This window comes from Abramis brama, assembly GCF_963993115.1.
Source record: "Abramis brama genome assembly, chromosome: 15".
Classification (NCBI taxonomy): domain Eukaryota; kingdom Metazoa; phylum Chordata; class Actinopteri; order Cypriniformes; family Leuciscidae; genus Abramis; species Abramis brama.
Window position 1 is genome coordinate 30498177 of NC_139977.1, and position 15684 is coordinate 30513860.

Here is a 15684-nt window from a genome sequence, read left to right on the forward strand (position 1 = left end):
TGTTCGTAGTCAAAACTCAAAAATGAGTTTATATTTAATTATTAAAAATTGCCATTATTTTATATGAAAAAGTTTTTTAATTGTATTTTATTTAGAAAATATTTTAGTTTGTCTTGTATATTTTTTTTATTAGATCAGATAACATTTTAAGCTGTCATATGTCATGTTACAATGTGCCCCTCACATGTCACAATGTACCCCACCTATGGGGCATGTTGTCACATTTCACTTCCATTCTTTCGGCTATAATATAATATACAGCTTCACTGCGGTAAGATGGCCGAACGGTGATGCCGGAAGTGACTGCGCCATAAGACATCTAACGTTTGCGTTTATATATGATTATGATATCTATGGTAAGAAACCTCATTAATGGTTAGGTTTTCTTTTACTGTCTATGGGAAGAAGGCTAGTACTGCCCTCTATGGTCCACAACCGTTCAGAACAAGTTCCAGAGACCCGGAAATTAAATCATTTGTAGGTAAGGCAGACGCACGACATTATACACTGAGCTACTGTACTGAACCATCATGATCTCAGAATGGGTCTCCTTTGTGATGTTTTACCTGCTCGCTGCTGTTTTCAGTGCATTTATTGCTTATTGTCTGTATGTAAGACATGTTCATCAGAAGTATGATCATATACCTGGACCTCCAAGAGATAAGTAAGAAACTTTATGAATATGTTCTCTATATAAATGTGTTTGATACAACTATATAACGGTATTGCAGTAAGTCAGTATTTGTCAGTATATGATCAAAGCTGAGATAAATTAACATGAAAACTGATGTTCGGACAGTTTTCTGCTGGGGCATATACCATCTTTCAGAAGAGCAATGACATCTAAAAGTCTCTTGCACGACTTTTTTCTTCAGTGGTAAGAACAAAACTCTTGTATAAACACAGATTATTTGCAAATTTTTGCCAGAGTTAATATCTTGTTGTTTTGACCTTGCATCTACAAAACGTGTCAATTGTTACATAATATCACATAGGCAGTGACATTGCATCTCTCTCTCTCACACACACTCTCTCTCTCTCTCTCACACACACACACACTCTCTCTCTCTCTCTCTCTCTCTCTCTCTCTCTCTCTCTCTCTCTCTCTCTCTCTCTCTCTCTCTCTGTGTGTGTGTGTGTGTGTAAGTGTGTGATTTGTTTAATATCTGTACTCTAAAAAGTCAAATGATTTAATGTAATTTAATATATTTTTTCAGAAGAAGACTTCTGAACGTTATTGAAATATTAGCCATCTTCTAGCATGTAAGCTTCTGAGAAACTGCTTGAAAATAATAGCCTACAGTTTTATGCTTTCCACTTCATCAATATACTTTACTATACTAAACTATAATAAAAACACAGTTTATTCACTGAATAGCAGGCATTTCCTCACTTCAGCTAAATAAATAGATATATGGATAAAGTGTTTATTAATCCTCTAGGGGAAATTTGGTAAAGCGTTCTCGCCAATGTGACCATGTTCTTGTTTTTAAGGGCAGAGAAATATGGCCCTGTCTACAAGATGTACAGTTTTCATTATGTCATGATCATTGTTTATTGTCCTGAGGCTACAAAGGTAAATATTATATATTTTATTTCTTTATTAAAAAAGAAAAGAGAAAATTGTATCAGAAGCCACAAAATCTAATAACAATAAAAAATCTCTGCCCTGTTATTGTAGACAATCCTGATGTCACCTAAGTATCTCAAAGATCCTTTTGTCTACAAACATTTCTTTAACTTGTTTGGAAAAAGGTATGTTTAATTTTTTCTGGATATGTAGCATTGCTAGGTGAAGTCTAGTGTCAATATCTCTACATTGTTAGCAGTGTGCTACACTAAGGCACATTACTACTATCATCCAGAAGTTTTTATGGTAGAGGCCCCATGAAATCAAAATATTTAGTCCGATATCTTTAATATCATCTACAGTAGTGGCAAAAAGTGATGTCCGGAGGGGATGTTTGTTTTTAATGACAATACAAGTTTGATAAAACCATCTAAATATGAGGGGATTTAAATATGACGGAAGAACAAAATGCTATATTCAGTTATTCATATATTGTTGTTTTTCTTGTTATTGCATGTGTTCATCATTTCTTTGTATGACAGCTTGGACAATATTATGATGACTGCACAATTTGGCATGTTTCATTGCACCACTCCGCGATATGTTTACAAAATCTTTAACAATTTGTAGTAATTTTTGAACAAAGGGTGAAGAATTTTCCTCGGCCGAACATCACTTTTGGCTAACACTGTATATGCTTTCCCTGGTGAAAAAAAAAAGCGAAGTATACGTGCAGCCAGACTAATTCAGTATATTTCAAGTGTGTTTATTTATTTTTATTTTTTATTTAACCTTTATTTACCCAGGTAAGCACATTGAGAACACTTTCTCATTTACAATGGCGACCTGTTAATGATTAATTAACTTGAATGTGCTATTTCGGTAAATAATAAAACTTAAGTTTTGTATTTAGTATATTTTAGTTGTAATTAAATTGTAGTAAAGCATAACTTTTTAGTGTACTTTTGTGTGCTAAATTGGAACAAGTATTCTATACTTTAAGTATATGCCTGTGTAGGGACTAATTACATGCATGATTAGTGATATTAAAGTGTGCTTTATATGTGTTACAGTTGCAAATTCATTACGAGTGTCTTCGAAACATACAAGCCATATACCATAAGTGTATTATATTTGAGGAAAAAGTATATGCTCAGTAATACCTTTGGCTTATTCCAAAGGTATTCAAAGAACTCACACTTTAAAGCTGCAGGTTTGCAGTTTTGAGGGGAGGTGGAGTAGACTAGATTATTTTTACATTTTGTATTTATTAGTGTTTGTTATATATTGAATGTATGTTTTAAAAAATATGTATTGAATACATTTTGCATTCTCAAAGTCTAGTGTGACTGCGACTTAATTCATATTCGAATTTGAATATTTTGGGATTTGCTTCACCAGTGGTGACTTTACAGTTGAATAAGTCACATGACTCAATCTTCTCAGGTTCCTGGGGAACGGGCTAGTTACGGCTACGGACCATGACACCTGGTACAGGCAGCGTCGCATCATGGATCCTGCCTTTAGCAGCTTGTGAGTCAAATACAGACAATCTCTTGTATACTGAAATGTGATACAGATGCACCTCAGCTGATGCGGTCTCATTCGTCAGATACTTACGAAGCTCGATGGCCACTTTTAACGAGATGTCGGAGCGCCTAATGGAAAAGCTGGATGAAATGGCCGAGACAAAAACACCTGCCGTCATGCACGACCTGGTCAACTGTGTCACACTCGATGTCATTTGCAAGGTTTCACTTCCCTTTCTGCTAATCCAAGGGAAAGCCTAATACAAGGAAAGTCAAATCAGCTGTTGATCAATACTTAGCCATATTTTTATCCACAGGTGGCTTTCGGTGTTGATTTGAATTTCTTAAAGCAAACTGACAGCCCCTTCCAGAATGCAGTAGAGCTGTGTTTAAAAGGCATGGTGTTGGATATCAGAGACCCATTTTTTAGAGTAAGAATCTAACCAAATTGCTTATGTCACAATAAAGTTGTATGGTTAACGTAATATAATCTGTTTTTATTTTTTAAATGTGGGACCTCAGCTTTTTCCCAAGAATTGGAAGATTATACAGCAAATTAAAGATGCAGCTGAACTCCTGCGTACAACTGGACAAAAATGGATACAAAACAGGAAGACAGCAGTAGAAAATGGAGAAGATGTACCCCAAGACATTCTCACACAAATCCTCAGAACGGCAGGTATGTGGGTCTCAAGTGTATTTTCCTTCTTCCATTTGTTGTACAGGTAACTTTTAAATGGGCTGCATATTTATTAATTGTAATTAATTATTTAATTACCATACCACGGTTAAACTTAACAAGTGTGAAAATTTGATAAGTAATTTAACATTTGAACAATAAATTAAAAAAAGTTCAAATACAATGCCAAAAAGTGAAAAATGCAACCAAAAGGAACAGAATACAGGAACCAGACACATTTAAAAAAGTTAAACTGTTTTTGTAAATTTTAAACCTACTAAATCTGTAAAAATTGTTAAATAATTTACCATTGGAGCAGTTCAAGTTCAAATACAATTTGGCCAAAGATCACAGAAAGGACACATTTAAAAAGAAAAAAGTGAAACTGCATGTACTTTAACTTGACACGTTGTCTTAAAAACTTAGCTTTCATGCTGCAAGATGCAAATTAACGACTAAAGATGTCCATGTCCATCTAAAATGTTTACATAGATCAACACGGGCCGGAGTGGGGGCCATTTTCAGTGTGGGATTTTTGTTTCAACAAAATATACAGATAAATAACAATTAACATACTAAACTTTCAAACATTCTACTATCAAACTAAAAATAAAATAAAATACCGCACATACAAAAATTCTGCACATACAAATTAAAAAGTCAAATAAATTAAAATTAATATCATACAGCAGTATACACACCTGTTTGGTCTTCAATTTTGCCTGAAGTATATCAGGGAATTAAAGTGGTTAATCAGCATATCATGTAATTAATTTCATTCCAGATTTGAATCAGTTAATAGCCCTAATAATAACATATTCAACACAACACTGGTAGAGTTACTTAACTATTTAACACTTTCCATTTTTGCTGCAGAACAGGAAAATGTTACTAACGCTAAAGATGATGAGCTGATGTTGGACAATTTCGTGACTTTCTTCATTGCTGGTGAGTTACAGCTTTGTTTGATTTTTGCTCATAAAAACCCCTGCCAATATAAACAGTGCTTGATTCTTTTGCAGGGCAAGAGACAACAGCAAATCAGCTCTCGTTTGCAATCATGGAATTAGGGAGACATCCTGAGATATATAAACGGTAAACAATAAAACAGTTCTTGGAAATATGGACCTATTCCACATTGACTTTTATTACAATGCTCTAGTTTGAATTTATTTTCATTCCCAGGGCTAAAGCAGAAGTGGATGAAGTTCTTGGGACAAAGAGAGACATTTCATATGAAGACCTTGGAAAATTCACTTACTTGTCTCAGGTTGGTCTACAGCTGGGATGTCCAATCCTGTTCCCTTTCAAAAGCTACAATCGATGTTGCGCTGCTTAGCGCATTGGGAACGTCTTTAATCGTGACCAGCTGTGAATATTGTGTGTAACACATCAAAAGAATTGACCCGGAGGTAATATAGCCTCGGTTGATGACGTCATCGGCACGCACCCGCGACACGAGGCTATAAATAGATGAGCCACAGGTGCATCGTCAGGTCTTTTGTCTTCAGAGGCTATTCTGTGCATGTGTGCGTCAAACTCTCTCTCTCTCTTTATATCTGACTACAGATCTTTGTGAGGAGTTAGTTTCCAACTGGCAGTGTGCAGAAATTCTCGTTTTCTCTGAACGTGTATAAAAAACGTGTACTACTCATATTTTATTTTCATATTTTAGTAGTTTTATTTTTTGTTTTTATTTTTTATTTTGTTTAGAAAAGCCTTTCTAGGGACCGGAGATGCAAATTAGCTTCTGCTATACTCTCTATGTGCAATACATATTTTCCCGTTTTGACTGGGATCATGTTTTTTTGTACTGTCCCTATACAAATAAACTTATAAATAAAAATAAAATAAAATAAAGAGTTTATAGAAGTAAAAAAATTAGTCAACAAAAGAGTAAGCGTTGTGTCCCTCCATGTTCTCATCCTATATCAGACTTGGATACACACAATTACTGTTTTGTTTGTTTGGGGGAGGAGCATGCGGCTTTGGTTTTGGAGAATGGCGAGTGCGAGCAATGTGAACTATTTACTGTTAAGATGCTGCATGCTCGCCAGAATTTTTTCCAAACCACACCCACATTACCATCGTGGGGCTCCCGCATGGATCTGAATGATGAGCATGAGAAGGTTCCTTCCCTATCGCTTGCTGTATCACCAGATCCAGACGTCCCCTCTCGTGATCCCGAAGCACGCTCCTGTGCTTCTTCGGTTCATGAGGAGGATGACGATAAATCTCTTAGATCTGCGGACTTCGAGCAGCCTACCTCTGAGCGTTCCTCTCGCGAAAGTAAATCTGTCGAAGAATTGCTTGAGGTGGTTACTCGTGCGGTGGCCAGGTTGCAGCTTGACTGGCCACGCGACCAAGAGACCCCCAAACATAGTAAGCTAGAGGATAGGTTTCTGTCCGGTGGCAGGGGGAGGGACCACAACATCAGTCTCTCCCCTTCTTCGAGGACCTCCATGATGAGATGTCTAAGTCGCGGGGGTATACGGAGATGCCACAGGTTGAAGAGACGCTCGCGAGCTATCTCTCGCCTGGGTCGGCATCTACGATAAAGAGACCTACCCTCCACACAAAGCCGTGCAGAACAACTTTGACTCTTGTGGGTAAAGCTTACCAAGCTGCAGGTCAGACTGGTGCTGCGCTGCACACTATGGCAGTGTTACAGGCGTACCAGGCTGACCTGTTGAAGGATTTGAGTGCGAGCAGTACGATCGACAAGGAAGCGTTCTCTGAGCTTCGTCGAGCCACAGATCTGTCTCTCCGTGTGACCAAGCAAACGGCCTGTCAATACAGTCGTGTCGCAAATTCAACATCACGATTGGTTCGTCACGGTCGATCTGAAGGATGTATATTTTCACATAGAAATATTGCCACAACTCAGGAAGTTCCTGATTTTCGCTTTCTGGGGCGAAGCGTACCAATTTCGGGTTCTTCCATTTGGTCTAGCCTTGTCACCCGCACAGACATAAACTGCATGGATGCAGCACTGGCTCCATTATGACTCCAAAGCATTCGCATTTTGAATTACATCAACGATTGGTTAATACTAGCACAATCGCAAGAGATGGCACTTCAAAACTGAGACATCGTGTTAGCTCATCTAGTTTCTCTAGTGTTGAGACTCAACGCCAAGAAAAGCATTCTTTCTCCTTCCCAGAATGCTAAACCAAAAAATGGTAGGTTTCATGGCTTCAGCATCCAGGGTGATTCCTCTGGGGCTGTTGCACTTGAGACCATTTTAGTTGGGGCTAAAAGCCAGGGGATTTCATCCAAGGGCCAATCCTCAAAGGCAATTAAAAATGACGCGCCGCGGGCTTCGTACACTATCGCTGTGGCTCAGACACCGGTTCCTCGCCTTGGGTCCCACTCTAGGGACACCTTGTCATCGCAAACTGTTTACGACAGACGCCTCCCTGATGGGCTGGGGAGCGGTCTTAAGTGGTTGTCCAGCTCAAGGGGAATGGGAGGGTCATCAGCTCGTCATCAGCACATCAACTGCCTCAAGCTGATGGCTGTATTTCTGGCCCTGAAATACTTTCTCCCTCAGTTGAGGGGCTGTCATGTTCTAGTGCGAGTGGACAACACACCAGCAGTCTTTTACATAAATCATCAGGGAAGTCTGCGCTCACGCAATCTGAACAGAATAGCGAGGCAGATTTTTCTCTGGGCCCTGGACAAGTTCCTGTCACTCAGGGCAGTGTACATTCCAGGACATCTGAATGTGGGAGCGGATTTACTGTCCAGATAGAAACTACCAATGGGGGAATGGAAACTCCACCCAGAAGTAGTGAAACAGATTTGGACCAGATTTTACGAAGCGAAGGTGGATCTCTTCACCTCCCATCAGACAGCACAATGTCCCCTCTACTTCTCTCTGAGTCACCCAGCCCCCCTTGGTCTGGCCCAAAATGCGCCTGTATGTGTTTCCTCCTGTTTCTCTGCTCCCAGGAGTTCTAGCCAGAGGTCGCCAACAAGGGTCTTGCCTCTTACTGATAGCGATGTGTTGGCCAAACAGATTATGGTTCTCAGAGATAATATCTCTCCTCGACGGCTCGCCATGGGCGATTCCGGAGAGGGAGGGACCTTCTGTCTCAAGTGGAGGGCGCGATATTCCATCCCAGGCCCGACCTGTGGAACCTTCATGTTTGGCCTCTGATGGGTACCAATTGAGAGACACTGGGCTTTCACCTGACGTTATTGAGACCATTCTAAGTGCTAGGGCTTCCTCCACTAGAAAGAGTTATGCCAGCAAATGGGCCTGTATTTGAAAGGTGGTGTGTTGTACATAATGCAGATCTGGTCAACTGCCAGATTGCTTCAGTTCTGGACTTCCTGCAGGAAAAATGATCAACAGGCACATGCCCCACCACTCTCAGGGTTTACCTACACAACCGTAAGGGGTCTAGACACCTTCAAGCACGGTGGCGTGGGTATTCTCGTTCCCGATGCACTAAGCAGCGCAACATAGATTGTAGCTTTTGAAAGGGAATGATCCAGGTTACTTGACTGTAACCCTGTTCCCTGAAAAAGTGGAATGAGATGCTGCGCTGCATTGCCGTGCTGAAGATGTCCCGGGACTGCTCTTCAGACAAAATATGTGGCACATCTATTTATAGCCTCGTGTCGCGGGTGCGCGCCAATGACGTCATCGACCGAAGCTATATTTCCTCCGGGTCAATTCTATTGACGTGTTTCACACAATATTCACTGCTGGTCACGATTATAGACGTTTCCAATGCGCTAAGCAGCGCAGCATCTCGTTCTGGTTTTTCAGGGAATAGGGTTACAGTCAAGTAACCCGGATCGTTCCTGGAGATCTGTCCTCCTGCAAAGTTCCTGCAAAGCTCTAACCCTGATCCAACACAACAGAACCAGCTAATTGAGATCTTCAGGAGCACTTGTTAATTGCAGACAGGTGTACTGGATCACGGTTGGATAATGAACTCTGCTGGTAGGTAGATCTCCAAGAACAGGATTGGACACCCCTGGTCTTCAGAGATGGTATTTTATGCTACAAACACAAATGGTTCTGTATCCATTTCTCTGAAAGGTCTTTGTATTGTTGACTCAATGTATTAGGTCTTGAAGGAAGCACTGCGACTGTACCCCACTGCTCCAGGAACCAATCGCTGGTTGCATGAGGACATGGTTATAGATGGGCTGAAAGTCCCAGGCGGCTGCTCTATTGCTGTGAGTATTGCCAGATTCCCAGTAATGCTGGTCTGTTCGCTCTGTGGCCAGTGTGGTACCTGTCTGGGGAAGCTATTTCTAGCTACACAAGTACAGCTCCTGTCTACTTGAATGGAGATAGAAAGAAATCTTCAACATTGTTTGGAAATATTATATTTAGTTAAAGTCCCCCTGTAGTCAATAATTGTATCCCTTAAAACTCATCTTTGATCACCAAAATTACAAATGTAAATGTTTTTTCCTTGAAAAAATGTCTTCATGCCTTATAATAGCTTGAATGTAACTCTACACCCTTGACTCATTTAGTATACGCGGTTCTATCATCATCATCTTCTTCTGCTTATCGGGGGCCGGGTCGTGGGGGCAGCAGTCTAAGCAGAGATGCCCAGACTCTCCTCTCCCCAGACACTTCCTCTAGCTCTTCCAGGGGGACACCGAGGCGTTCCCAGGCCAGAGCTCTTCCAAGCTCCTCACCCTATCTCTAAGGGATCGCCCAGCCACCCTGTGGAGAAAGCTCATTTCGGCCGCCTGTATCCGGGATCTTGTCCTTTCGGTCAAGACCCACAGCTCATGACCATAGGTGAGAGTAGGAACGTAGATTGACCAGTAAATCGAGAGCTTCGCCTTGCAGCTCAGCTCTTTCTTCACCACAACAGACCGGTACATCGACTGCATTACTGCAGAAGCTGCACCGATCCGTCTGTCAATCTCCCGTTCCATCCTTCCCACACTTGAACTCCTCCACCTGAGGCAGGAACTCTCCACCAACCTGAAGTGGGCAAGCCACCCTTTTCCGACTGAGAACCATGGCCTCGGATTTGGAGGTGCTGATTCTTATCCTAGCTGCTTCACACTTGGCTTCAAACCGTCCCAGTGAATGTTGAAGGTCCTGGTTTGATGAGGCCAACACCACAAAATTATCCGCAAAAAACAGAGACAAAATCGCGTGGTCCCCAAACCTGACACCATCCGACCCCTGGCTGCGCCTAGAAGTTCTGTCCATAAAAATTATGAACCGAATCGGTGACAAAGGGCAGCCCTGCCGGAGTCCAACATGCACCAGGAACAAGTCTGACTTGCTTCCGGCAATGCGAACCAAGCTCCTGCTCCGGTCGTACAGGCTGGACAGCCCTTAGCAAAGGGACCTGGACTCCAAACTCCCAGAGCACCCTCCACAGGATGCCGCAAGGAACACAGTCGAATGCCTTCTCTAAATCCACAAAGCACATGTTGGATTGGTTGGGCAAACTCCCATGAACCCTCCAGCACCCTGGAGAGGGTATAGAGCTGGTACAGTGTTCCACGACCGTGACGAAAACCGCACTGGTCCTCTTGAATCTGAGGTTCTACTGTCGGCCGTATTCTCCTCTCCAGTACCCTGGCATAGAATTTCCCAGGGAGGCTGAGAAGTGTGATCCCCCTGTAGTTGGAACACACCCTCCGGTCCCCCTTCTTAAAAAGAGGGACCACCACCCCGGTCTGCCATCCCAAAGGTACTGTCCCTGACTGCCACGCGATGTTGCAGAGGCGTGTCAGCCAAGACAGCCCCACAACATCCAGAGACTTGAGGTACTCAGGGCGGATCTCATCCACCCCCGGTGCCTTGCCACCGAGGAGCTTCTTGACTACCTTGGTGACTTCAGCTTAGGTGATGGACGTGTCCACCTCCGAGCCCTCAGCCTCTGCCTTCTCAATGGAAGACATGTCGGTGGGATTGAGGAGATCCTCGAAGTATTCCTTCCACCGTCCAACGACATCCCTAATTTAGGTCAACAGCTGCCCACCTCCACTGTAAACAGTGTTGGTAGGGCACTGCTTTTCACTCCTGAGGTGCCGGTCGGTTTGCCAGAATCTCTTCGAGGCCAACCGGTAGTCCTTATCCATGGCCTCACCGTACTCATCCCAGGCCCGATTTTTTTGCCTCCACAACCACCCGGGGTGCAGTCTGCTTGGCCTTCCGGTACCCGTCAGCTGCCTCAGGAGTCCCACAAGCCAGCCAGGCCTGATAAGACTCCTTCTTCAGCTTGACGGCATCCCTTACCTCCGGTGTCCACCACCGGGTTCGGGGATTGCCGCCTCAACAGGCACCGAAGACCTTAGCCGTACGTGGGGGTGATCCCGACTATCTCTAGTCAGTACTTCTCAACCTCACACACAATCTCAGGCTCCTTCCCCTCCAGTGAGGTGACGTTCCACGTCCCTAGAGCTAGTTTCCGTGTCCAGGGATCCACTTTGCACCGGACCCTTATGGTCCCTCCTGCAGGTGGTGAACCCACGGGAGGGCGGCCCCACGTCGCTCCTTCAGGCTGAGCCCGGCCAGGTCCCATGGAGGGAGGCCCGGCCACCACGCGCTCACATACGAGCCCCAACCCCGGGCCTGGCTCCAGGGTGGGGCCCCGGCTGCGCCATGCCGGGCAACGTCACAGTCCTCGTTTTTAATACTATCATAAAGGGTTTATAAACCGATCTTAGTCTGACCCGTCACCTAGGACCTGACCCTACCAGGAGCATATAGCCCCAGACAACATAGCTCATAGGATCAACAATGGTGCTGACTTATGAATTTTCACATGGTTTGTCTTAAATCATATTAAAAACACCACATGCCCACGACATATAAACAACATTAAAAGTTTGATTTTGACCACAGGGGGTCTTAAAAGGGTTAGTTCACCTTCATTTACTCACACATTTGTTGTTCTAATGCCATATGCCCTTCTTTTTCTTTTGGACCACAAAAGGAGAATTTGTAAAAAAGTCTTGCTCACGTTTATCCATAAAATGGCATTGAATAGTGACTAGCATCAAGTTTTTTTTAAAAGATGCAGAAGTATCACAGAATGATCCCATGCGGCATGTGTCGTAAATTCCAAGTGTTCTGGGCATACAGTATACAATAGGGTTTGGGAAAAAAAAACGAAATTGTATGTATTATTCTCCAAAAATCCTGCCATTGGTCTTACCCCAACATGCCCAGAAACAGCACACAAGGGGCCCTATTTTAATGCTCTGAAACGCAAGTATCAAACGCGAAACGCAAGTAACTTTGTGGACGGACAATGTATTATATAGATCAGTTGTTTTAACTATTCATTAACATGAATCGGTTCAAAAGAGTCATTAGTTCGCGAATTGGACGTGTCATACGGTTGTGTGATTATCCCAGCAGTTAGGACATGGACATCCCACAAGGTTAGTGTTAAAGCAACAACATGGAACTTTTCCTCTGCGGTCGCCCTACAGGTTGGAAGCGGAATTGTCCATTACCGCTGTCGTAAAATGATTTACGGTTACTGTATATGAAGCATGCAGGTTTTTTTTCATATGGGCAATGATAATATTATTAATCTTCCCCCTTTCATAATTTATACATGTTTAGTAGACTAAACATTTTAACTCAAACATTTGCGATTTGCATGTCGATTGCAATGCTCAAATCTGAACGAGAATGATAGCGACAGCATCCTAACCATCTAAAACTACCATGTTAGTGTTTACTAGCTACCAGATTGATAATTCGCTCATCTACTAGCTGATTCATGAAGATAAATAAATGGAGGATCAGATAGTTTCCATAACGTAGCCAGGCAGACAACAGATTAGAAAAACTAAAGATAGTATGCAAGCAATTTACAGTTACTTACTAGTTCAACAGCATGACGGCCAAGTCAGCATCGGTCTGGTAACTCTCCTCCTCCATAAGCTAACGCCAGCGAGCAAACGCTCGACCAATATTGATCCTCGTCCTGCCTTTCAGTTTATCACTCTCCCTTTTCCTCTTCCGACTCTACTCCGACAAAACCTTGGACTTCTTACGTTTCGCTGCTGCTTCAGCCATGACGAAAACAGACGCACGAAAACAAACGCGCTGGTTGGCCACATTTGAGGAAGTGGTGGGCGAAGTGACGTATGCCGTAAAGCAGTCGAATTTTGTAGTTCTTTTTGAGGGCTGGTTACTACCCGCACCCCGAAGTTACATAGTGCCAGTAAAAGCGATACAGACCCCGTCAGGCTCTGGCAGACGTCTCATTCAACCTATTGTAAGTCGATGTACTATCACAAGGGTCTTGGAAATATATTATGAAGGTTGAAAAGTTACATGTTGTTACTTTAACACAGAAAACATTACATCACTGGATAGGTTTTTTCGTTTATTTAGAGAGTAATTTTATGTCAGCTGAATGTGCGGAACGCATTTCAGAGAAGATAAGGCAACGTATTTTAGCACAATTCACACCCAGTGGTAATTCAGGAAAAAAAAAATCTCCGAATGCTCCACATGAAACTTTGGTCTTCCGACCTTTTACCATAATGTTGTTTTATTTTGATTAATATGCGTGCGGGGGAGAAGAGAGCAAGATAGTGCTTAATTTTGAGACGATGAATTCTTGTTTACACTTTCGCCTGGCTCCGAGGAGAGAGAGAGTGCGCAGCGCGTGACCGGGGCTCTCTCTCTCTCCGCTGTCACAAAACCTCAACTGTGCGCATGCGTCAGTGGAACCAGACGATAGGCTTAAATGTTTCCTGGCTTGACTTTTAAAAGCAAAATAGGAATGATACATGCGTTGTTGTACAAAGTCAATTGCGCTGGGTGCAAGATAGGGCCCAAGTTGTGAGAAATCAAGACTAGGAAAAATGCAAAATGAAATACAATCCATGTACCTTCTTCTCTGAGGTGAATATTTCCGTTATGTTCGTCGCAACAAGAAGTTACCACGTTCACATCTGTCAACTGTCCTTCTGACTGTCATCAACTCAGTGTAGAAAGTACACTGATACTTTTATTGAGATTTCTAGGCGTTGTATTTTATACTTTATATCTTGATTTCTCACAACTTGTGTGCTTTTTCTGGGCGAGTCAGAGTGAACTGTGGCGCTAATAGTCTCATGAACATGCAGTCGTGCACAGAGGTCAGAATTTTCTTTAAATAATACATTCAATTTTGGTTGGATTTTTACCAAACCCTATCATAAACCCTTCAGAACATGTGGGATATACGACACGTCGCATGGGATCATTCTGTAATATTTTCGCGTCTTTTTTTAAAAAGCTTGATGCTGGTCGCTTTTCACTGCCATTATGTGGATGATGCAGAGCAGGACTTTTTTTTCTTAAATTTCTCATTTTGTGGTCTGAAAAAGAAAGAACAGCACACTGCATTAGAACAACACCAGGGTGAGTAAATTATGACTTAATTCTATTTTAATCATTTCAATAAATTCGAACAATGGCATCATCAATTTTACTTGTTTAATTGTATTTGAATACATGACTATTTTGAACCATTTTGACCTTTTTCCATACAGTTCAGTTCTTATGTCTCTCAAAGACTGGAAAAGTTTTTCAAAGATCCGTTGAAGTTTGATCCTGAGAGATTTGATGTGAATGCTCCCAAGTAAGTCATTATGAGGACAAGCTGTAAATGAGTTTTATGAGGATGTTATAAACATTATAACATGAAATCTGCTGATATTAAATTGTGTTCTTGTCTGAAAGGCCTTATTACTGCTACTACCCATTTGCACTTGGTCCACGAACCTGTCTAGGGCAGGTCTTCTCACAGGTAACAAACACACATTGCGCAATTTGTTTTCCAAGTGCAAAAATTTGCTGTGATCATAACAACTTAGCGTATTTCTACATTCAGATGGAGGCTAAAGTTGTGCTTGCCAAACTGCTTCAGAGATTTGAGTTCAGTCTGGTTCCTGGACAGTCTTTCAGCATTAAAGACACTGGAACTCTACGGCCCATGAGTGGAGTGATCTGCAACGTTAAACCATGCTCATAGGACATGTTTATGGCTCTTGTTTTGTGTCAACTCTTGTGTACTTGTGTCTACTTGGCAAACATGGTCTTGTATTATTCAAACATTAACCTAAGCTCAGATGTTGTAACAGGCTATTCATCTATGATACTTTATCCGCACTTTTAATTGATTTGGTTTTATATCATCTCGTAATACATTATGTGGATTATATACAGTGCTGGGTAGCAACTGATTACGTGCAATCTGGATTATGTAATCAGATTCCAAAATGAAGTAGGTTACTTGTAATTGGATTACTTTACTTTTTAAAATACTCATAATCAGACTAGTTACTTTTCTATTGATTTTATGATTCATGATTACATATTAGTAACACAATGGCAGTAAATTATTCATAATTGATTGATTCTCGCTGATTATTTTTATCTTTTAAATTTTAATTAAATATATATTTTTATATTAGATTAACAACAGATTTGCATGTTCTTGGTTTTCTGATAAAATGTAATTATGGTCACATGACTTTCAGGTAAATGCGGTATTTCAGTTTTTTAGTGTTTTATTTTGAATGCTTTAATTTTTCCTTCAGAAACCTAATTTTGGGAAACCCTGATGTAATGTAATGTTTAATGCACTTCATTTTGTTAATAACAGACTTTCTGTTTGTATTTTTATATCAATATGGTACAAGATTATCATATTCAAATCAATGTGATAATGAGTTGGGTCAAAAGTAATCTAAAAGTTTCAAAAAGTAGTTTGATTACATTACCTAAAATGTGTAATGCTGTATATTTTTAGATGTAATACATTTTTGTCATGTAATTTGTAACAGACTACAATTTGTAAATAATCGACCCAACACTGATTATATAAATATGAACATTTTATAAACACAATAGGAACTAATGAAACCACTGGTGAAAATGGTTGTTTTGTTCA

At 41.4% G+C, this 15684-nt stretch overlaps 1 protein-coding gene across 2 annotated transcripts; it reads left to right on the top strand.

Annotated features, from left to right (window-relative positions):
- The first annotated feature begins 453 nt into the window (after positions 1 to 453).
- On the top strand, positions 454 to 15426 carry LOC311097429 (cholesterol 24-hydroxylase-like). Of its 2 annotated transcripts, XM_084137088.1 has the most exons (15): positions 454 to 664; positions 800 to 877; positions 1495 to 1576; positions 1682 to 1755; positions 3017 to 3103; positions 3183 to 3321; positions 3417 to 3530; positions 3622 to 3778; positions 4655 to 4726; positions 4801 to 4873; positions 4964 to 5048; positions 8864 to 8974; positions 14282 to 14370; positions 14472 to 14538; positions 14623 to 15426. In XM_084137088.1, exons 1-15 carry the CDS (start codon positions 531 to 533, stop codon positions 14761 to 14763), a joined length of 1503 nt encoding a protein of 500 aa, XP_083993214.1. In that variant the 5' UTR covers positions 454 to 530; the 3' UTR covers positions 14764 to 15426. The 2 variants fall into 2 exon arrangements, with proteins under 2 accessions (XP_083993214.1, XP_083993215.1); XM_084137089.1 differs by lacking the exons at positions 1495 to 1576; positions 1682 to 1755 and having other exon boundaries at positions 503 to 664.
- Positions 15427 to 15684: the final 258 nt, after the last annotated feature.

What these genes read in the sequence shown, in the direction of transcription:
- LOC311097429 (XM_084137088.1), top strand. Translation starts at nt 531, where the DNA reads ATGATCTCAGAATGGGTCTCCTTTGTGATGTTTTACCTGCTCGCTGCT. An exon ending in ATTGTCCTGAGGCTACAAAG is followed by an intron (nt 1,577 to 1,681) that starts GTAAATATTATA and finishes CTGTTATTGTAG; the next exon opens with ACAATCCTGATGTCACCTAA. An exon ending in TCAGAGACCCATTTTTTAGA is followed by an intron (nt 3,531 to 3,621) that starts GTAAGAATCTAA and finishes GTGGGACCTCAG; the next exon opens with CTTTTTCCCAAGAATTGGAA.